Source organism: Amblyraja radiata, chromosome 12, assembly GCF_010909765.2.
Source record: "Amblyraja radiata isolate CabotCenter1 chromosome 12, sAmbRad1.1.pri, whole genome shotgun sequence".
Lineage (NCBI taxonomy): Eukaryota > Metazoa > Chordata > Chondrichthyes > Rajiformes > Rajidae > Amblyraja > Amblyraja radiata.
The window spans coordinates 40,779,917-40,804,531 of record NC_045967.1 but is presented as its reverse complement, the minus strand read 5'-3'; the positions used below and the strand labels follow the sequence as shown (position 1 = coordinate 40,804,531).

At 40.5% G+C, this 24,615-nt stretch overlaps 1 protein-coding gene across 1 annotated transcript in view; it reads right to left on the bottom strand.

Moving 5' to 3' along the window:
- Window positions 1-24,615, bottom strand: part of frmpd3 (FERM and PDZ domain containing 3) — a 114,543-nt gene that overhangs the window by 77,520 nt on the left and 12,408 nt on the right. Inside the window, exons 4-5 of the mRNA XM_033030603.1 lie at window positions 6,740-6,743; window positions 5,456-5,501 (exon numbers count right to left, since the gene is read on the bottom strand). Of these exons, the coding sequence (XP_032886494.1) occupies window positions 5,456-5,501; window positions 6,740-6,743 (50 nt within the window). The remainder of the gene's footprint in view (window positions 1-5,455; window positions 5,502-6,739; window positions 6,744-24,615) is intronic.

Sequence of the window (24,615 nt, the reverse complement as noted above, 5' to 3'; positions counted from 1 at the left end):
GTTAACGATCTTGTTGTGCAGAGTCCCTTGGGCAACAGTGATCATAATATGGTGGAATTCTGCATTAGGATGGAGAGTGATTCCTGAACTTAAAGAAAGGAGACTTTGAATGTATGTGATGGGAATTGGCTAGGAATGACTGGCAAATTATACTTAAAGGGTTGACGGTGGAGATGCAATGGCAAAGATTTAATGACCGCATGGATGAACTTCAAAAATTGTTCATCTCTGTCAGGCAAAGAAATTAAACAGGGAAGGTGGCTCAACCGTGGCTAACGAGGGAAATCAACGATAGTGTTAAATCCAAGAAAAAGCCAGAGAAAGCAGCAGACGGCTGGGAATTTAGAACTCAACAGAGGAGGACAAAGAGGTCAATGAAGAGTGGGAAACAAGAGCATGAAAGAAAGCTCGTGGGGAATATAAAAACAGACTCTAAAAGCTTCTTTAGATATGTAAAACAAGGAAAGATTATTGAAGACAAATGTAGGTCCCTCACAATCAGAGACAGGTGAATTTATAATGGGAAACAAGGAAATGGCAGAACAGTTAAACAAGTACTTTGGTTCGGTCTTCACTAAGGAAGACACAAACAATCTCCCAGAAATACTAGGGGACCGAGGATCTAGTGGGAGGGAGGAACTGAAGGGAATCCACATTAGTCAGGAAATGGTGTTAGGTTAAACTGTTGGGGCTGAAGGCAGATAAATCCCCATGGCCTGATGGACTGCATCCCATAGTACTCAAGTAGGTGGCCCTAGAAATTGTGGATGCATTGGTGATCATTTTCCAATGTTCTCTCGACTCTGGATCAGATTATGTTGACTGGAGGGTAGCCAATGTAACTCCACTTTTTAAGAGAGGAGGAAGAGAAAAAACGGAATTATAGACCAGTTAGCCTTACATCTGTAGTGGGGAAGATGCTTGAGTCGATTATTAAAGATGTTATAGCAGCGCATTTGGAAAGCATTGACAGGATTGGTCAAAGTCAGCATGGATTTATGAAGGGGAAATCATGTTTGACTAATCTTCTGGATTTATTTGAGAATGTAACAAGTAGAATGGATAAAAGAGTGTATGTGGTGTATCTGGACTTCCCACAGAAGAGATTAGTGTGCAAAATTAGATCACATGTTATTGGGGGTAGGGTATTGACATGGATAGAGAACTGGTTGGCAGACAGGAAGTAAAGAGTAGGAATTAATGGGTCCTTTTCAGAATGGCAGGCAGTGACGAGGGAGGTGCCGCAAGGCTCAGTGCTGGGACATCAGTTATTTACAATATATATTAACGATTTAGATGAGGGAATTAAATGTGACATCTCCAAGTTTGTGGATGGCACAAAGCTGGGTGGCAGTGTGAGCTGCAATGAGGATGTTATGTGGCTGCAGGGTGACTTGGATAGGATGGGTGAGTGGGCAGATGCATGGCAGATGCAGTATACTGTGGATAAATGTGAGGTAATCCACTTTGCTGGCAAGAACAGGAAGGCAGATTATTATCTGAATGTTGTCATATTAGGAAAAAGGGAGGTGCAACGAGACCTGGGTGTGCTTTCTATATTTCTATTTCATTTAATTAAAGAAGAATATAGATGTAATTACCTCAATTGGTGCCTCTTTGATTAGCAGCATTTACTGAAATTAAATCAGAAAACGAGGAATTGCTTAAATCTGGCCATTAATGTTTTGCAATACTTAGGTTAAATGCTGGCAATAAATTGCTTCTATAATCAGCTACGACTTGTATCATTCTGGCTGCGATGCATCCAAAAATGTCTCCTTTGACGATCCCCAGCATGAAGTGCATGTTGGATCAGGATGGACCACATAGATCGAGTATTGGTTATTAAGGTGACATGGTGGCGCATTGGTAGAGTTGCTGTCTTACCACGCCAGCGACCGGGTTCATTTCCTTATAATGGGTGCTGTCTGTACAGAGTTTGCACGTTCTCCTTGTGACCACGTGGGTTTTCTCTGGCTGGTCCCATTTGCTCCCACATTCCAAAGACATTCAGGTTTGTGGGTTAATTGGCTTCTGTAAATTATCTCTAGTTTGTGGGATACACTATAACTAATGTATGGGTGACCATTGGTCGGCAGATGCATTAGAAACGGGAATAGTGCCGGAGGATTGGCGTACTGCGCATGTTGTTCCATTGTTTAAAAAGGGGTCTAAGAGTAAACCTAGCAATTATAGACCTGTTAGTTTGACGTCAGTGGTGGGCAAATTAATGGAAAGGATACTTAGAGATAATATATATAAGCATCTGGATAAACAGGGTCTGATTAGGAACAGTCAACATGGATTTGTGCCTGGAAGGTCATGTTTGACTAATCTTCTTGAATTTTTTGAAGAGGTTACTCGGGAAATTGATGAGGGTAAAGCAGTGGATGTTGTATATATGGACTTCAGTAAGGCCTTTGACAAGGTTCCTCATGGAAGATTGGTTAAGAAGGTTCAATGGTTGGGTATTAATGGTGGAGTAGCAAGATGGATTCAACAGTGGCTGAATGGGAGATGCCAGAGAGTAATGGTGGATGGCTGTTTGTCAGGTTGGAGGCCAGTGACTAGTGGGGTGCCACAGGGATCTGTGTTGGGTCCACTGTTGTTTGTCATGTACATCAATGATCTGGATGATGGTGTGGTAAATTGGATTAGTAAGTATGCAGATGATACTAAGATAGGTGGGGTTGTGGATAATGAAGTAGATTTTCAAAGTCTACAGAGAGATTTATGCCAGTTGGAAGAGTGGACTGAAAGATGGCAGATGGAGTTTAATGCTGATAAGTGTCAGGTGCTACATCTTGGCAGGACAAATCAAAATAGGACGTACATGGTAAATGGTAGGGAATTGAAGAATGCAGGTGAACAGAGGGATCTGGGAATAACTGTGCACAGTTCCCTGAAAGTGGAATCTCATGTAGATAGGGTGGTAAAGAAAGCTTTTGGTGTGCTGGCCTTTATAAATCAGAGCATTGAGTATAGAAGTTGGGATGTAATGTTAAAATTGTACAAGGTATTGGTGAGGCCAATTCTGGAGTATGGGGTACAATTTTGGTCGCCTAATTATAGGAAGGATGTCAACAAAATAGAGAGAGTACAGAGGAGATTTACTAGAATGTTGAAGGTACACAAAATTGCTGGGGAAACTCAGCGGGTGCAGCAGCATCTATGGAGCGAAGGAAATAGGCGACGTTTCGGGCCGAAACCCTTCTTACTAGAATGTTGCCTGGGTTTCAGCAACTAAGTTACAGAGAAAGGTTGAACAAGTTAGGGCTTTATTCTTTGGAGCGCAGAAGGTTAAGGGGGGACTTGATAGAGGTCTTTAAAATGATGAGAGGGATAGACAGAGTTGACGTGGATAAGCTTTTCCCACTGAGAGTAGGGAAGATTCAAACAAGGGGACATGACTTGAGAATTAAGGGACAGAAGTTTAGGGGTAACATGAGGGGAACTTCTTTACTCAGAGAGTGGTGGCTGTGTGGAATGAGCTTTCAGGGAAGGTGGTGGAGGCAGGTTCGATTTTATCATTTAAAAATAAATTGGATAGTTATATGGACGGGAAAGGAATGGAGGGTTATGGTCTGAGCGCAGGTATATGGGACTAGGGAAGAATACGTGTTCGGCACGGACTAGAAGGGTCGAGATGGCCTGTTTCCGTGCTGTAATTGTTATATGGTTATATGGTTATATGGTTATATGGCATGGACGTGGTGGGCCAATCTGTCTGTTTCCATGCTGTATCTTTAAACTAAAGTAAATTAAGTGCTGGGAGATTCAGAACATACAAACAACCTGGTCGGCATAGGCAAGTTGGGCTGAAGGGCCTGTTTCCATGTTAATGATATTCTGTGGCAGCCTGTGAACTGCTAATGGTTTTGTTTGGCAAATGTTGCTCCTGTATTACACCACCCCTTTTTTCTTCCATTGGAGGAAACAAGGTTTATTTACTATTAAAAATAGCATGCTACTATTATGTCTTTGTTATCCACCTACTTACCATCTGCTGATCTGCCCTGCTCTAGAGGTTGGGGTTGGGGGTCAGGATTGGGAACACTAGGGTTCAGGAATAAGGGAAGTCAGTCAGTGGAACTGGAGTCTAGAGGGTAAACAGTTTTGAGATGGGTTCTGGAGCCGAGTCTGGAGTGTGGGCTGAATGTGTGGGTGCAGGGATTTGGGCTGGCTTTGTGGCCGGGGCCAGGTTTAGGGGTCTGGGCCATGAGAGTAACTGGGGCTTGTTCTGTGTGGCTGGAGGGGATGTGTGGGTCAGTCTGGGTTTTGGAGTGTGGGCTGGATGTTAGCTGGTTGCAGAGTGTGGGCTGGATGTGTGGGAGTGCATGTGTGGGCCAGGCTGGGTTTTGGAGTGAGGTCTGTGTTTGTGGCTGGAGTCAGGTGTGTGGGTCAAGCTGGGTATGTGGACAGAGCCAGAACCATGGTTAACATCAGGACTAGATACACCAGGGATCAGGAGCTTGGGAAGTTTTACATGTTAGCTGAAACTGAAACTTAAATAGTAGTTATAATATTCATGGAGGCTTGCCCACTGTATCTCAATGCAGTCTTAGTGTGACGCCAATGGCCTTGGTGTTTGTGGCCCGATCCCTTGTGAATAATGAGGACTCAGTATATGACAAGTCTTCCTTCTGAATTCTCTTTCAGTGGACTATTACAAGTGATTGGGTTGTATTGCCTAGGTTGCCTAATATACCCTAACTGGCATAAGATTTGAAGTTTTTTAGTTTTTCCTAAGGCACTCTGCATGGACTGGATATTTCAGGGTGTTCTAAACACTCTATGTCCTAGATGTTGCCATGTCCTAGATGGTGCTAGACATTGCAAAGGTAACCCCATATTGTTAATCACATTGATCCAGGCCGTATTTCCACTTTCTACTTTGGTAACAGAGTGTAAGATAAACTCCAGGATAGAGCACTAGTTCAAACTTTTCGGATGGGTCTTTTAATTTAACATCACTAATGCATTTATTAAATGATACTTTTCTGTCTGTCTTTTCTACTCAACTAAAGATTATTACACTGAAAGCGATCCAGATTTTGGGAACAATGAGACAGATTGATCTTCTTTGCTCCCTACGGATATAACAGATTAGTTGCGGAGCTCAAATTGTAAATGCCTAATTCATGAGAAAGAGGCTAAGTTCCAATGATCTTTTAAAATCCCAGGCTTGAAATCTTGAGTAGCTGGATTAAAATTATACAGCATAACATATGCAGACTTCCTCGCAAATGTTTCTGAATAATAACAGGTATTAATTTAACTGGAGCAGCCAATTGCTGCTTTGCCAGGATGAGATAATCTGTAATAGCTCGGGAAACAAGCGTAGGCTATTTCCGAACACTGAAGTGATCTGCTATCTAATGTTCCCGGGGAATTTAAATCCTACCTGTAGGACGGCAAACACACAGTACATAATGGAATTAAGGAACATACTCACTTGATAAGTCTGAAGGACAGTCAGAATAATGGAATCCTTGCCATTTCTATTAAAAAAAGGATTAAGCATACTTGTTATTTGATACAGAATACAGTTTGGCGATATAACTACAAGCAATATTTCAGAATATTAAAAAATATGATCATTACTTTTACACTATCTATCTTGTTAGAAGTGTATGCAACACACATAATTTGAAATAAATTATATTATTGCAATGACTCCGAGTCTACGTAAAACCTAATTTGACAAGATGGTTCTTTGTGATACTGTAGTTTATTGGTTGACTAAATGATAAATAAAACAAATATATAAATAGGAAAAGTGTAATTCTAATTTAATACTTATGTATTTGTAGGTGAATTCAATGATTCAATTTATACTTTATTGTTACATATACCTAGGTACAGTGATATGCTTTGTTTTTCGTACAACTCAGTAAAATCACACAGCAGACCTCACCTAGGCAGTAGACAAGAGTTGCCACGTTTCTGGCATCGACAGAGTTACAAAAAGTTAATTGAACAGTCTTATCTTATGCTCGCAGCGGCGAACCAAGCCTGCTGTCACACATGGCCGCAGACTGCCCCCACATGTGGCTGCAGGCAGCCCCTAGCAGCCCCCAGCCGGATCCACCCTTTGTTTTCGGTGGCCCCCCGCCGGGTCACCCCCTACGTTCTCGATGGCCCCCCACTGGGTTCCCCCGCCCCTTCGGTCTATTGGAGAAACACCTGTGATTGATACATACCTGTTGAAACATAGAAAAATAGGTGCAGGAGTATTCGGCCCTTCGACCCTCAGCACTGCCATTCATTATGATCATGGCTGATCATCTAAAATCAGTAGCCCCGTTCCTGCTTTTTCCCCATATCCATTGATTCCTTGAAGTCCATATGTCCCCTTACAAGTGAACTGATTTAACTTTGTGCTATATTTGGCATCGTTTTATTTACAGATTGCAGTGTATTTCCTTAGAAAATATGGATTTTACTTTGGAGTCACGTGAGTGACTATGTGAAGACTCCGACAGCACGCATGTGCGACATAGTGTCTCACGCAGTGCAACAGCGACGGGCGGGAGCACGAGCTCTCCCGCAACAAGTTTAAAAACGGGACCTCCAGGTAAGTAAAACTTACTCTGAGGTCGTATTTGGAATCCTTGTTCTGCTTTATCATTACAGAGAACATGAACAAGGGAAGACAAGCAAAGAAGGTCGTACCCCGTCCGGCTGTGATGGCCCAGGAGGGTCCCAGCAGTGGGGGGGCGACCAGTGGCACCTGGACCGCACTCGCTGCGATCCATAGTCATCGACAAAATTTCTGTACAGCCGAGCCCAATGCCGCTAGCTGCACAGCTCGAACAACCGCATCGGGCTGGAGGCAAGGCTAAACAGAAGTCGGTCCGGCCGGTTTACTCTGATGAGTCCGGTCCGGAAGACTCACCGCCCGAGAGCGGCAGAGGTGACCGTTTGGGCCGCATGGAGCGGCTCATGGAGCAAATGCTCCAGTGGGACTTGCTCCGGGAGATGGGGCAAGCCCGCCAAGGGAGTACAAGCACTCCCGCTACAGTGCATTACCAAGCACTGGCCATCGCATCACCCTCAGCAGAGGGGAGCATTGGTGACCAGGGCTGGGCTGGTCAAGAATAGGGGTCATGAACAGGGGTTAGGGCTGAAGAACACGGCAGTATGCTGGGGGTGCAGGAACAGGAAGAGCTGCTGGGAGTGGTAAATCGCTATGCAGTAACACCGCGAGCGGGACAGCCGTTACAGCCAAAACTGGCGGCCAGCATTGACTACCTGTCCTTTAATCCACTCCAAGATCAGGTAGTCAATGAGGCGATGGATCTATACACACCTCCAGAAAACTGTATATCGCTCAATGTACCTGCTGTCAACAGCCAAATCTGGGGATACATTGGGCTGGGTATCCGAACCCAAGAACTAAAACTACAAAAAATACTAAAGCTCCTGACGTCGGCTATAACCTCATACGCTCGTTCCGTGGACGATGTCGATATGACAAATAACCAACAAGACACCCTGGCTCTGCTGTGTAACACACAGTATGAAATCAATAACCTCCAGAAAGAAGCCATAAGACCTGCCCTCAACCCCAAATTTGCAGGACTGTGCAAAACGCCGACCTCACAACCACAAATCCTGCTATTTGGCAAAGATCTACCAAAACAGGTAAAAGATCTGGACGAGGAGTCTAAAGCACTTGGACTCATGAGGGCAGGCCCTGGAACGAGCAAGACCACGCAACCCAGACGGCAGTACCCCTACGCAACCACCAGTAGGCGTCAACAACATGGTACTGGTGAAAGCATGGGGCCCGCATATCATCCCCGGAAGTCTTTTTTAGGACAGGGCCCAGAGTGGACCCCATGGAAGATGCGCTATCCCCACACAGCACCACCTCGACAGATAAAGAGCCGGAAGCCCAAGAAATTAATATTCTACCAGTAACAATGGAGGTAGGTGGATCTGGTTGCTTGCAGAACATAAAAGGTGCAGGGCCTTTACTAACAGGGGGGAGGTTACACCTGTTTTTGGAAGCATGGAGGACTATCACTCTTGACAATTATATACTACAAAGTATTCAAGGATACAAAATTGAATTTATTCAAGAAAGTATGCCACCAGTTCAGCATGCACCACCCCACAGGGAATTTACCCTCTCACAAAAAGAAAAATGCGATGGACAAGCAGAACTGGTGAGACTACATACAAAGGGGATCATAGAAAAATCAAAACATGTCCCTTTGGAATTCGTATCAAATATCTTTACTAAAACCAAAAAAGATGGTGGATATCACATCATCATTGACTTAACGACATTGAATACTTTTGTCAAGTATATACATTTCAAAATGGAAACATTTGTTACTGCCAAACAATTGATTTCCAAAGGATACTTTATGACATGCATCGACTTAAAAGATGCATATTATTCAGTACCCATTCATAAGGATCATTGTAGATACCTAAAGTTTAACTGGATGGGGCAACAATGGCAGTATAAATCATTGCCTAATGGTCTAACATCAGCCCCAAGACTGTTTACCAAGATATTAAAACCAGCCCTGGCAATACTAAGAAACAAAAACATATTGTCATGGCATATCTTGATGATATTTTGATAATAGGCAAAACCCTGGAATTAGCTAATTCAGCAGTATTAGTTACTAAACATTTATTTGAAACTTTGGGATTTGTCATACATCCAGATAAATCTAAGTTGACGCTATCCACAACAATGGACTATCTGGGATTCACAATTAACTCAGTCCACATGTCTGTAACATTGCCAAAAGAAAAAGCAGCAGAATTGGCACAAACCTGCAACAAATTAATGATTACCAATCAACCAACCATTCGACAAGTGGCAAGAGTAATTGGGAAATTAGTAGCAGCATTTCCAGCTACCCAGCTTGGACCTTTGCATTACCAAAACTTACAAAGAGCAAAGGTGCAAGCGTTAAAACAACATGCAGGTCATTTTGACCGAACCATGAAATTACCAACTAAAGCAATATCAGAATTACAATGGTGGAAAGAGAACATTTGGCATAGTTCCAGTCCCATCATTATCAATAATCCAACACTTACGATACAAACGGATGCTAGTGCTCAAGGTTGGGGAGCAACTAATGCTATATCTAGTATGGGTGGTAGATGGAATACTCAAGAATCATCACTACTACAAACACTGGGTATAAACTATTTGGAAATGTTGGGTGCGTTTTATGGGTTAAAAGCTTACTGTTCAACTAGGCACCATTTGCATGTCCGCTTACAGATTGACAATACCACAGTGGTGGCCTATATTAATCATATGGGCGGGATAAAATCGATATCATGTGATAATCTGGTCAACACAATCTGGCAATGGTGTGTTGACAGACATATTTGGCTATCAGCAACTTACCTACCAGGTAAGCTAAATACAGTGGCAGACACCAGGTCACGCAAATTCAATGATAACACCGAATGGATGTGAAACCCCAAAGCATTTGCTGAAATTACAAAGCAATATGGAACACCAGATATCGATCTCTTTGCATCCCGACTGAATCACCAGGTATCAACATATGTCGCTTGGGAATCAGACCCTGAGGCAGCGGCGATGAACGCATTCTCGCTGAACTGGGGAAAACTATTTTCTATGCCTTTCCCCCCTTCTGCATCATCAGTCGGTACTACACAAAATACAGATGGACTCTGCTTCAGGTATTTTGGTAGTACCCGACTGGCCTACACAGCCATGGTTCCCAGTGGTCCTTGACATGGTCACTGAACCACCCATGACCATCCCCAGCAGACCAGATCTATTGATCCACCCTGTCACAGGCGAGAGTCACCCATGCCATGACAGAATAAATCTGTTGGGTTGCAGATTTTAAAAAGACCATTATTGGACCCGGGATTGTCAAATAGTACCGTGGATATGATGACAGCATCTCACCGATTTTCCACTAAGAAACAATATCTCTCCAGCATCAGAAAATGGGAAGCATACTGTTCAACAACAGCAACCATAACTAACGTACTGGAGTTCCTGTCCAGCCTTCACCACGATGAAGGTCTGAGCTATAGTACAATCAATTGTGCTAGGAGTGCACTGTCAGCCTATCTGGGGCAGGCACCAGGACAACAGTCCATAGGGTCTCATCCGCTGGTGGTCAAATTAATGAAAGGCATCTTCAATACTAACCCTCCTAGACCTAGGTACACCCAGATCTGGGATGTCAGTGTCGTCCTGACATACCTAAAGGGATGGCCACCAGCCAGATCCCTCACTCTGGAACAGCTTACCCTGAAAACAGCTATGTTGATGGCTTTAGTCTCAGCCCAAAGGGTCCAGTCCCTTCACCTACTCAGACTGGACAACATGGTCATAACATCTGACCAAGTTACTTTTACTATCCGGGAGCTGGTAAAACAGAGCAGACCATGAACTTCAGGACTAATTATGGAATTCTGGGTGTACCCACCTGACCCCCGTTTATGTGTCATGACACATCTACTACAATACCTCAACACAACCAAAGATCCCTGAGGGAGAGAAAAGGCACTATGGGTCAGCTACAAAAAGCCACATGGTTGGGTGTCGGTACAAACCATCTCTAGATGGCTCAGACAGGTATTGGGAGCTGCTGGGGTGGATACTGACATTTACACATCTCACTCACTACATCGGTGGCTAAGAATATGGACGTGCCATTGGACCACATCCTGGCAACAGCGAGGTGGTCCACGGAAAGAACTTTCCAAACATTCTATAATAAGCTGATTGTAAAACCTGTGTCATTTGCAGAGAGGATTTTAGACTGCAAATATATAATTTAAGCCCGGGGGAGCATTACTTTCTTTGTTATTGTTTAAAATAAATATCGTCATTGTTTTATAAAACAGATTCATGTTTAATTAGGATAACATACTTCCTCCCTTGGATGACTTCGGCAGTGAGTGAAGCATGGACTGTTACACGGTTTGAAATCACAGAGCTTTAAAATCTTCACGTAGTCACTCACGTGACTCCGAAGTAAAATAGCAAGATTTTTTTTTAATTTTTAAATTTTTATTTATATTTATTAGAAGTACAGTAAATTACAGTAATACACATCACATATATCTTATTACATTTGTTGTACCACTTCATTTTTCGAGCTGTAAAAAAGGTAGAAATAAAAGAAGTAAGGAAAGTGAGCAAGAGTCATGAAGGTGCAGGAAAGTGTTGGGAAAAGAAAGCCCCTTAGAGAAGAAGTTAGAGAAGGAAGTAAAGAAAGGAAATAGATCCTAGAAAGAAAAGAAAAAAAAGGAGAAACAATCGCTCTATTATAACACAAAACTCCGCAAAAAAAGATATACCAACCGTGTTTTTTGTTTTTTTTTACCCCCCGTTACCAGATCCTGGTACCATTTATTTTTTAAATTACTATTGCACCTTATGCTTGTAATAGTTTCATAAATGCAGACCATGTCTTTTGGAAGTGGTCTGCTTTGCCTGCTAGGAGGAGTCTCATCTCTTCCAGGTGTAATGTTTCGAACATGTTTGAAATCCACATTTTTATTGTTGGTATTGGAGCGTTTTTCCAGAATTTGAGTATAAGCTTTTTTCCCATTATTAGCCCATAATTAAGTAAGTTCTTTTGAAACACGTTTAGTTCGGGGTTACCTTCCGATATTCCAAAAATTATCCATTCTGCTTTTGGTACAAGTTTTATTTTAATTAATTTTGTGAAGATTTCAAATATTTCGTTCCAGAATTTTTGGATTTTTATACGAAAAACAAAAGAGTGCGCTATGGTAGCTTCTTGTGACTGACATTTATCACAAATGGGTGAGACATTGGGGAAAAGTTTATTTATTTTGGTTTTTGAATAATATAGTCTATGTAATGTTTTGAATTGAATTAGAGTATGTCGTACGTTGATCGAGCATTTATGCACATATAGTAAGTTTTTATCCCAGCTCTCTTTTGACATTTTTATAGCTAGTTCTTGTTCCCAGTCTCTTCTAATACCAACAGTTGTAGGTATTTCTATATCTAAAATAATGTTGTATAAGTATGATATTAGATTTGCTGATTCAGCCTTTGTCTTCATGACTTCATCCAATAAGTCTGGGGACATGTTATGATAGTCTTTTGTGTATTTTTTCAGATAGTCACGGATTTGAAGATATTTAAAATATTGATTATTTTTCAAATTATATTTCAGTTGTAATTGTTGAAATGATAATTATTTTCCCAATTCATACAAGTCTCCGAGCGTTTTGATTCCCATTCTTTCCCATTGTGTAAATGATTTATCTATAATTGAAGGTTTAAACGACGGATTATTGACTATTGGCATTAAAAGAGATAGATTTCTTAATTTTAGATTCTGTTTTATTTGTTTCCAAGTTCTAATTGTGCTATGTATCATTGGATTTTTATTGTAATTTTTGATATTCAGATTCATTGGTGAGAGGAGAGTCGCTCCTGTATTACACGGAGAGCAGTCCTCTCTCTCCATTACAATCCAGTCCACCTGCTGGGCAGAGTTGTCCAGCAGGTGAATCATATTTTTAATATTTACTGCCCAATTATAGTACATAAAGTTAGGGAGCGCTAGACCACCCATCTCTTTTGGTTTACTAAGGTGTGCTCTTTGTATTCTGTGGGATTTATAATCCCATATAAAATTTGTAATGTCTGAGTTTTGGAAGATATATAGGTATTGATTGAAATAAATATAGGATTTGTGGTAAAAAGATCATTTTTATAGCATTTATTCGACCTATTAAAGACATCGGGAGCGTTTTCCAGAATTTGATTAGATTATTTAGTTTCTTAAGTAAGGGACTATAATTGGCATTAAACATAGCGTGATAGTTTCTAGTAATTTCAATTCCCAAATATTTGAATTTTTCTGTGGCTATTTTAAAGGGGAATTTCAAGAGATGTGTTGAGTCTTTCGGTTTTATCGACATAATTTCACTTCTGTTCCAGTTTATTCTGTATCCTGAGAAAGATCCAAAGTCCTCAATTAGATTTAATATGTTTGGTATACTGATTTGGGGTTTTGTGATATACAGTAGTACATCGTCTGCATATAAAGATATTATGTTATTTGAATATTTTGTATTATAACCGTAAATATCCGGGTGTGTTCTGATTTTTTCAGCTAAAGGTTCAATTACCAGAGCAAATAACAGCGGTGATAATGAACATCCTTGTCTATTGCCCCTTGATAATTGGAATTTCGTAGATAGTATATTATTAGTTAATATTCTAGCCGTGGGTTTGTTATATAATAATTTTATCCATGCGATGAAGTTCTCTCCCATTTGAAATTTTTGCAATACTTTAATCATATAATCCCATTCTATTTGATCAAACGCTTTTTCTGCGTCCAATGAAATGATAGATAACTCTTGTTCTTGAGGTTTGTGAGAGTGCATTATGTTAAGCAGACGTCTCAGGTTATTAAATGAATGTCTCTTAGGTATAAATTACTAACATATTTACTTAGTCTTCTAGCTAGTGTTTTCGCTAATATTTTTTGATCCGTATTTAACAAAGCAATAGCTCTATATGAGCCTGGTTCTTCTATATCTTTATCTTTTTTAAGTATTAATGTGATCGTTGATTCTGCTAGTGTTTCAGGTAAGATTTGTTCTTTAAAAGCGTATGTATACATTTTCTGTAGACGTGGTGTAACTATGTCATAAAAACATTTATAAAATTCATTACTGAATCCGTCTGGTCCTGGTATTTTTCCATTCTTAAGTGTGTTTATTGTGTCTTCTATTTCCTTAGATGTAATTTGTGCTCCCAGTTCCTCTTGTTCCTTCAGTTCTAGTTTTGGAAGGTTACAATTGTCCAGAAATTCTGAAACTTTATTATTGTCTATTAGCGTTTTCGATGTGTATAAATTCTTGTAAAATTGAGCAAATCTTTTATTGATATCATTAGGTAGTGTTAATAATTCCCCTCTATCTGATTTAATCTTTAAAATTGCATGATCTTTTTCCCGTTTTTTCAGTTGGCGTGCCAAAAGTTTATGGGGTTTATCCCCAAATTCGAAATGTTCTTGTTTTGTAATTTGGAATAGTCTTATAACTTTCTCTGACAATAATTTATTTAGCTTAAATTTCAGTATTAAAATTTTATTATGTTTATCCATAGTTGGATCTTTAGCATTATCTATATCTAGTTGTCTGATTTGTTCTTCTAATTGTCTTTGTTCATTCTTATTCTTTTTGTTTTGAAAAGCTTGATACGAGATAATGACTCCTCTAATAAATGCTTTGAAGGATTCCCATAGTAAAGTGGGCGATATATCTGGTGATTAAGAAGGAACTGCAGATGCTGGAAAATCGAAGGTACACAAAAAAGCTGGAGAAACTCAATATATATCTGGTGTATCGTTTGTCTAAAAAAATAGGTCCATCTGTTTTTTTAGATATATACTCCCTTGTGGGTCTTTCAGAATTTGCGAGTTAAACCTCCAGAACGATTTGTTCGTAGACATTCCTTCTAATTTTAAAACGAAAGTTAGCGGGGAGTGATCTGAAATCGTACTGGTGTGATATTTAGGGTTCATAGTATAAGGGATTAGTTTTGTATCCACTAGGAAATAATCTATACGTGAGTATGTTTTGTGTACCATTGAATAAAACGAGTATTCCCTTCCAGTCGGATTCGCGATCCTCCAAACATCTGCTATATTTGTATTTTTTATATATGTATTTAAGAGTTCATTAGTTTTAGATTTCATATTACCTCTTTGTTTTTGCATCGATTTATCTAAGTACGGATCTAAAACACAGTTGAAGTCTCCTCCAATTATAACGTTTTGGTAGTTAAATTCTGCGATTGTATTCAGGATTTTATTGAAAAAATGAGGATTATCAAAATTGGGCGCATATATATTTACCAAAGTGATTGGCGTAGCATGGATTTCTCCTGTAACTATAAGATATCTCCCTTCCTTATCTGATATAATGTTCTTTGCTTTGAATGGTATTCCTTTGCGAATAATAATTGCGGTACCTCTGGATTTCGAAGTATGTGAGGAGTGAAATGTTTGGCCTATCCAATTCGCCCTCAATCTCATCTGATCTTGATGTTTAAGATGCGTTTCTTGTAGAAAAGTAATGTCCGTGTTGTATGATTTCAACTGAGCTAGTATTTTGCCCCTTTTAATTGGTTCATTAATACCCCTTATATTCCAGCTACACAGTGTGATTCCTCCCATTTTCTTTTGTTTATCATCTTGCATTTTCACTGATTTTAATACCCTTATTTATTACGGTGCATCCATACCTCAGGACTATTTGGGGGGCGTTTATATTACTAACTTCCTTGGTAGATCCCTTTTGCGATTGTCCTTGAAAAAAACCACATAGTTGTGACATATTGTGATTAAAAAAAAATTGAACAAGTAAAATTACAGTGTCTGGAGTATTCGACACTGTAGTGAGTGTCCCACCCGTCTGTGGGATTCGGCATCTATTCGACTTCCGAAGTTGATGTTGTACAATTAGCTCTGCTCCCTTTATTACTCTAAACCTAGGAGGGCGGTACCATTTCAAAATCAGTTATATTTCACCCAATTACACTATATATATATATATATATATATTTCATTCAGACTTATCAGATCTTGTGTTCAGCTACTGTGAAATTTATATATCTAACACTTTTATCTACTAATTATTTATAATTAGTTATACCTTTGATAACAGTAAGCTGTTGGCTGAAAGGGTTAACCAGAATCAGGCTCCTGGAATTATGCCAGGTGCCTGAGTCTCCTCCCTTCCCCACACGAACTACATAGCACTTAAACTTTCAGTATTATCTACGTTAGTTCTAAAATTTGTTATTTATTATTTCTTTATCCCTGCTTAACTGTCTCGCTCTATATACGAGCTAGTCAGTCTTTTTAACACATTATTACATTTTGCCCATTATATAGTTCAAATTAGTTTCCATTTATATTTCTATATTAGTATTGTTAATTATTGTTAATTCTCTATATTTTGTAAAGCTATTTTAAGAACTTAAACCGCCATTTGTCCTTGTGATGTTTTCCACATTCGGCTCTGCTGTTCGTCTCTGCGTTGCTTATCAGTCTTTCCTTCATTTTGAACAAAGAATGTCCTTGAATTACAAAGCGTCCAAAGGAGATAAGGTGTCTAGACCAGCGCACGTGGAAATGCTCTTCCATTTTAAACTTTTAGAAAATGGTGTTTCTTCCCTTATCTTCAGGTGTTCTCTGTGAAGTAATAAAAGGAAATAATTTGTCCATATTGTCCGGCTGCCTTGATTAATCTCTTGGGCATATTTATAAGATGCGTCCGAATTAGTGAAAGTTTTCTCTTTTCCCTTGAAAGTAATGCGCATCCTGGCCGGATAAAAAACGCCACATCTGACATCTTTAACTCCATGGAGAATCTGTCTTGTCTGTGAGAACTTTCTTCTCTTTTGCACGATCTCATAGGGATAATCCCGGAGGAGTTTGATAGAGTCGTTTCCAAACGTCATCTTCACTCTGTCTTTGATTTTTTTCATCAGCTCTTCAAGTGCTGAAATGTCCCGAAGTTTGACTATGATCTGTCGTGGGTGGGCTGGATCTGCTTGTGATCTTGGCTTAAATCTAGGTATTCGATGTCCAACTTCAATTTCCGGTTCCACAGGTAAATTGAGTACATGTTTGATTAAGTTAGCAGTGAACTCACGGGCGTTGTTTCCCTCTGCCCCTTCTGTTACTCCCAGTATTCGTAAATTTTGGCGTCTTGAGCGAGCTTCGAGATCAAGACATTTATCTGAGACTTTCGCCAGTTGACTCTTGAGGCTGTCTAGTTCTAGCTTCATTCCCTGCATATCTTCAGCCATTTGTTCAACAACTGTTTCCATGTCTTTCATTGCAGTTACATGTGAAGAAACAATTACATGCACAGCCTCAAACTTCTTCGTAGACTCTTCTTCCTCTTTATTAATTCTCCCCGTTAGCTCTTCTTGCACATCCTCAATTCGTTTTTGTATAATGCCAATGCACTCAATAACTTTTTGATTACCAGCATTGATGTTCGACATATTTTCCATCAATTTAACATTAATATTTTCCATCATTTTTTAGTTTCCAGCCTCAGTATCCTTTCTCAGTTCTCTTACCGAGTTCTTTATCTCCTCCATTTCATTTTCCTCCTTAGTAGCCATCTCAGTCTTGGATCTTGTAGCCATTCCAGAATCCACTTCAGAGGTCTGTTCTTCAGGTTTCTGGGTTTTCAGCAGTTGTTTTGAGATTGTTCTCTGAGGGCTCTGAGCTGGAGATGTTTTTTTCATTTAAAAGCCTTTATCCTCCGTTTAAATCACAGCGCTTACTGATGACGTCGTCAGCGCGATGTCCCGGGGCTCCGGCATTTTGAATTGGTCCCGACCTCCAGACCCGATTTTAACGCGAAAAATCGCGAATTTACAGCAGCGGAGCTAAAAGTTGCGACTGCTAGTCCAGCATGGCGCCACCGGAAGTCTAAAATAGTAAAATTAAGGGATTACGTGCCCTCCGCTCCCACCCTCAATTATAAAGGTCAACTGGTATCTTAGTTCTCCTTATCTTTACTATGTTTATTTCAATTACGGTGTTTTTCTGTGATTCCACACCGCTGCTTTGAAGAATGTCGCGCATGTGTGCTGGCGGGGTCTTCACGTAATCCCTCATCGTAACTCCTCATAAAATAAAGATCAAACTTCAAACTGGTAAGTTCACGTTTAATCTTACTAGTCTCCCTGCCAAGAGTGGCAGAGATGAAAGAACCTTTTAGAGGACTGGTTACTTGTTATACCTGCAATATAATGGTGCCCGGACCATCAGAACTATCTTTTAGTTGGAGTAACTGCTTTGCAACATAGTTGTCACTATTTTGGTTGTGCAGAATTTTTAAGATGGAGTCAATGAGCAGGTGGGATTGAAGAAATGGTGAAGAGATGATACAGCATTTCTCATCGACAGATCGAATGAGGAAAATATTCTCTGGACTGACAAAATGTATGAAAAATGTTATAATTTGTGGAAAATATTCAGCCCTAGAAATAGGGGATACTGCACTCTGACCTTTCCATCTGAGCGATTAGTATGAATAATGAGTACCTACAGGTCCAGTATTAGTCCCAGTGTTAGCCTTCTAAAAAATTAGGCACATGTTGTGAGGGGAAATTGGAGCCCTTATAGGAAACAGTAGGGAGGAGATAACGCTTGAAATAGTTGTGGAATAGATGTAAATGTGAGGTTTCTAACAAAGCAAATAACATAATTGCTGAAAGAACAGTGGATCAGACCGCATCTGTGAAGGAAAAGGTCAGATGATGTTTTGGGTCGAGACCTTTCTTCAGACTGATGAAGTAACCATTCTGTTGGCCAAGATTTGTTTACCAAAACAATTCTGCTTGCGCAACTTGAGGAGTGTGACTGTAGTCTGTGTAGGGAAGATTTACAAAGGAAATGATGACTTGATGTAATCTCGTTAATCTAGTTTGTTAATCTAGATTACTGAGATGAAGACAGCAAAGGAAGAGAAAAGTAGAGATTGACTCGATGTGATAATAGGTTGCATATTGGCAGCAAAGGTGGTGAAAGTTCTGATGAGGTGTCATCAATGTGTAGACTCTACCTTAGACTTTAAAGATACAGCGTGGAAATAGATCCTTCAGCCGACCAAGTCCACGCCGACCAGCGATCACCTCATACACTAGCACCATACTACACACTAAGGAAAGTTTACAGAAGCCTACAAGCCTGTACATCTTTGGAGTGTGGGAGGAAACCGGCGCACCTAGAAAAAACCCATGAGGTCACAGGGAGAACTTACAAACTCTGCACAGACAGGACCCGTCAGGATTGAACCCGGGTCCCTGGCACTGTAAAGCAGCAAGTTTACCACTGCACCAATGTGCCACCCAACATAAACTACATTTTTCACTCCCCACAGTTGCTGCCTTACCCGCTGGATATTGAAGCATTCCCATTTATTTCAGATTTACAGCATTTTGTATCTCAAGTACAGCAATTTAGTTTCTCCCTCCTCTGTTCTCAATCATCTTCTTCTATTAACATCTGCTGCAGATATAGCAGCTGCCATCATCAATTCTTCTTCACTTTCTCCCTGTTGGCAGCACTGTCACTTGTGAGATTCCAGTCTATCATCGTAATTTCCTTTGTTCTCTCCATTCCTCAACTTTCTCTGGAACTAAAAGCATGCTTGATCTTAAACAACTATTTTTATAATTTAAAAAAACCCCATCAATATGAGGCATTTGTCTCTCTCTGCAGATCCTACCTGACATTTCCTTCTTACAAAGTTGCTGAAGTGCTCACAAACTTTCTGAAACATAAATTCCTTGCTAGTTTACCTTCAAAATTCGCTCTTTACATAATTTTTTATGCTATTATGGGAAAAGCACAGTTCAAAGGCCCCAAAAAGATATATTTACTGCAGGGGCACATTTATGTTGATTAACATAAAATGTCAGGCACACAGTAAGTATACGCTGTAAAAAAAAAAAAAAAAATAACCATCTCATTGAGAATAATGCAGGCAGTGATCAATCTACAAGCTCAATTCTGCACTTTGGTCCAATGATAAGCCATTTCTTAAATTACTGGGCAATTGGCCAAATTATATGGAAATGTGTACATGTTACTGGATTCCAGACTAAAATATCACTGTGACATTTTACTGTGTAAGTCTTTCAACAAATTATTTATTTTATTCGAGGAACTAAATTAAAAATGGAAATACTGTAAATGTTAGTATTGATGATCAGGTACTTAATATTTTTTAAATTGGATTGTTTCAAAAATTCGATTATGGTTGGACAGGAACTGAAGCATATTTGTTGCTCCACCACAGGTTTGCTGAGTGCCTAATTCATCTATTACAGTACTGCGTAACACTTTGTTTTCTTTGTTTACTAGCATTACACACATGGAAGCTTTGGCAATTATATTCACCGGCAGAACCATATGCAGAGATGAGCGGAATGCGTAACTGAATTCATCAGTATTGATCAATGATGAGTTCCTCTATCACAAATGCCCGGAAATTCATTTGTATTGAGCCGTGTTTTTGAGTGCAAGGTGATTGAAATCTAATGGTTTTATTTATGATTCACAGAAATATGCTTATTCTCCATCATCCAAAAAGATTCAACATGGTATTTCTGTACAGTCTGACATACAGGAATTTGGATACTCCTACAATGACATCATTCATCATGCAACATTTGGCTGAAGTAAGGGCAACTAAAATTGGATCACTTTCCTCTACTTTGGGAATTCTGTGGAACGGTCATGGGACATCAGGATTTCGTAATGTTCCATGCCCTAATAACGGCAGATATCAACTTTATTCTTACTTTCACAGTGCAGTTTGGAGATCTCCAGGGCATAAGGAAATAATGACTGCCAGGGTTAATGTGTTGCAAATCTGGATGAAATGCAAGGTGCCAGTTCTCCAGTTATAATTTCTTTGCTGGGGTGCTTATGTGACATTCCCACATGGGTACCTGGACGTGGCATCGAAGGACGAGAAGCTGAAACAAAGAAGTGGAAACCAAATAACCGAACGGAAACAAAGCTCTCACACCATTCAGAATCCCGATGATTTGGACTTGTCCTCAACAAATAATGTGTGACAATATCCATGTAATTTATGCGTATGAGCTGTACTCGTTCTCGCACATGCTCAGTAAATCAGTCAGTGACCTTTGACTTGGAAATAAATCATTCCTGTTTTTGATCCCAACACGAGTGTGTGTGCAGCCATCTTTCTCTGTATATTATGTGCTAGTTTACTTATTTTGTAAGCAGGCATATATCAAAACATGGTGGCAGCGGTGAAAGTGAAGGTTTGTGAATCAAATAGACACTATGATGATTTGCAAAAAAGCTTTGAAAAGCTATCAGGAATCAATGTTTCAACCAGACTAGTTGCATGCATGAGAGGAATGCAGGTCAGTGAGAACACAAAGATAAGGCGCTGCGTGTAAATCAGTGCTGTGGGAGTCGAAGTTTAAAACGACATGCTGTGGGAGACTGCTTAAAGATAAAATAAGGTATTAAGAGCGAGGGGATACGCTGATATTTTAAAATGGCACTGACCAGTCCATCTCTCCACGTGGCTCCACCACCCAATCTAAAGCTCAAAGAGAACCAGGTGGAAGAGTGGAAAATGTTTAAACAAATGTATAAAAATTATGCAGTGATAACAGAACTAGAGAAGAAGGAGAAACAGTATCAAAAAGCAGTATACCTGCATACTGTTGGACCGGAAAGACTGCAAATCTTCAATACCCTGACGTTCAAAACAGTAGCAGATGAGACGGATGTGAAAGTCATCATCGACAAGATGTCTATCATCATCATAGGAGAGACGAACGAAACGTATGAAAGATTCGTTTTCAATAAACGAGACCAGAAATCAGGGGAAAGCATTGATTCGTATGTTGCAGAGCTGAAGGAGCTTGTTAAGACATGCAACTTCTGTGATTGCCTGAGAGAAAGCCTCATTCCAGATCGCATCATCATTGGTATTGCAGACCAGTCAACTAGGAAGACACTCCTTCAGAAGAGGAATCTGACACTGCAGGGGACTGTGGACATATGTAGATCCTCGGAGGTAACAGCGGCAAGAATGCAGGTCATCGGCGAAGAGCCGACAATACACAAGGTTGAACGATTCAAACCGAGGGAAAAGATGGTTGATTTTCCTTCGCAGAGGAAGAATCAGGGACTAGTCAAGTGCAAGTTCTGAGCGAGGAAGCACAAGCGCAGGAAGGAGGAATGCCCAGCGTATGGGAAGGACTGCAACAGATGCGGATGACATATCCACTTTGCCTGCTGCTGCAAGCAGAGGAAGGAGGGCACGCAGAAATGGGGTCTGCACAAGGTCGTAGAGACATCTGACACAATGTCCATTTCCAACACAGAGTCTGTGAGTTGCATTGAGATCAATGCAGCTGGAAACAATTCATCTTCAGGCCTATTCGCTGAGATGCAGGTCGGCACAGAAGCCATCAAGTTTCAGATTGATTCTGGTGCCAGTGTTAATGTGATTCCCAAGCATCTTGTACCTAGAAAAGAGGACATTAGATGAGATGTACAACGAATCCAACCTGCTGGCAGAAGGTAGGACGAAAGTCATACTCTGAAACAAGATGAACAACAAGAAGTACCCTATTCACTTCATAGTGGTAGAGGAAGGCTGGCTCAAACCACTCCTGAGCGGCAAAGCTGCACAACAGATTGAACTCATCATGGTTCACAAGGAGAACTTCAAGAGCCTGAATGCTGTTAGCAAGGCTGGCTCATTACTCAAGAGCTACAAATATGTCTTTGACGACGAAAGACCTGGGAGACAGCCTGGCAAGGTCAAGTTGGTAACTAGGACGGAGGATATGACCCCATCACAGTGTTCTGCAAAGCCGGTACCTGTAGCTATGAAAGAGAAGGTCATGAATGGTCTCATGAAGCTGGTCGAGCAGGACATCTTGACTAAAGTTGAAGAACCAACTGAGTGGTGTAGCAGGCTGGTCGTCACGGAGAAAAAGGATAGCACAGAGTTGAAGTTCTGCAGAGATCCTAGATCCCTCAAAACATAATGTTTGCAATTTCCGTTCACCAACGGTACAGATCCCCCCAATGCCGTCCACTCACTGGTACCCCTGTTTTACCACTCCCTTCCTTCTCTATTCCAATGCTCCCTGACCTGCCGCCAGATCTTCCGTTCCGTGTTCCCAGACCACTCACCGGGACCCAGGTTTCCTCACTCCTGAATTAAAATTTGTATTGGAATGTTAATAAAATAACATATAATAGTCTGGAAAATCTGTTGGTCTAGCATCGCAAAGATCCAAGTGTGCTGGATTAATGGAGGTTTACAGTCCATCTTTTGTGGTTGGGTTTACAGGGAATGACTTGATGAACTAATGATGATAGTGGTGGCAAAGGTTGACTGACCAGTCTATTGGGCTGAGGGGAAACACTTGGCTTTTGCTGGTCTACAGGCAGTGGAGAAAATGCAATGATGCCTCTATCCCTTCATTCATCCTTCTATTTCTATCGTTCTGCTACAGAGTTTTCCAACCCCTGGGAAATGATGATGAGTGATAAATAGTGTCATAGAGGGATACAGCACAGAAACAGTCTATTTAGCCCATCTTGTCCATATCAACTATCAAGCACCCGTTTTTATACTGATCCAACGCCAACCTATTTTATTCCTTCCACATTTCCATAAACTTGCCTGCCACTCATCTATACACTACAGGCAAATTACTGGCAAATTCACTTACCAATTTTCATATTTTAGATATGTGGGAGTAAATTGGAGCACCTGTCAAAACACAGGGAGAACGTGCAAACTCCACACAGACAATAACTGCAGTCAGGATTGAACCTCAGTTGCAAAAGCTGTTAGGCAGCACCTATACTAGTGTGTCATTGTGCTAATCCTTATAGAATGATCATTAACATGAAGGCAAGCAGCTTCATTCTAATACTTACAAAACTACCAGACTTTCCACAAAAAAAAGTTTTATCACTTCCTCCTCTTTAAGGGGCTGTCCCGCTTCATCGACCTATACCGCGAGTTCTGGCAAGTTTGCCCTCGACTCATACTCGCAGCATGGTCGACATGAGGTCCAAGGAGGTCTTTGTAACTCTCCTTCATGCTCAAGAGTAGTCCCCTCGTACTCGAGGACTCAGGGGCGTATTTTTCAACATGTTGAAAAATGCCCGCGAGTAAAAAAAGGTCGCCGTGCAAAAATATCGATACTTTTTTTACTCGTAGGTTTAGTCAAAGTAGGTCATAGTAGGTCGGCATGTTATTCATATGTAATTGTGGGTAGTCATAGGTAATCGAAGGTAGTCGAAGGTAGTCATAGGTAGTCTTCAACATAGTCGAAGGGAGGTCGAAGGGAGTTCGAAGGAGATCGAAGGAGGTCGTCTTCACTCTCCATTATTCGGCGTCCAATTTTCCCGAAGCTAGTCGAAGGTAGTCGAAGCTAGTCTTCAACAGTGGTCGAAGGAGGTCTTCTACATAGTCGAAGGAGGCCTTTAACATGACATTTTTTCAAACTCTCCTAAACTCTTTTAAACGCACCAATTAGGTCGCCGCAGTGGGACAGCACCTTTAGATTCCTAGAGTTACACAGAGATAAAGTGTGGAAACAGGCCCTTAGTTGAAGACTTAGTCTGAAGAAAGATCCCGACCAGACACGGTTCTCTAGAGATGCTGCCTACCGCTGAGTTATTCCAGCACTTTGTGTCTTTTCTGTAAACCAGCATCTGAAGTTCCTTGTTTCTATACTAATTAAGTATTCAACTTGATTAAGATAATATCACTTAAAGATATTAAGTATGTTTTTTTCAATACCGATAAAATCCTGGGTGATAAACAAAGAATCACTTGTGATATAGTGTAATTGTTCTCTTCCTTCTCTTCAACTATTTTTCTATTATTTTATTTTCCTATTTTTACTTAGAGAAGGGTTCTTGATTGTAGTTGGCTGATTCTCTACTGCTCACTCTAGAACCAAGTAACAGGTTTTATAATACCTAATTAATGGACCATAAAGGCATAATTAATTTAACTCCTGTCATCTGC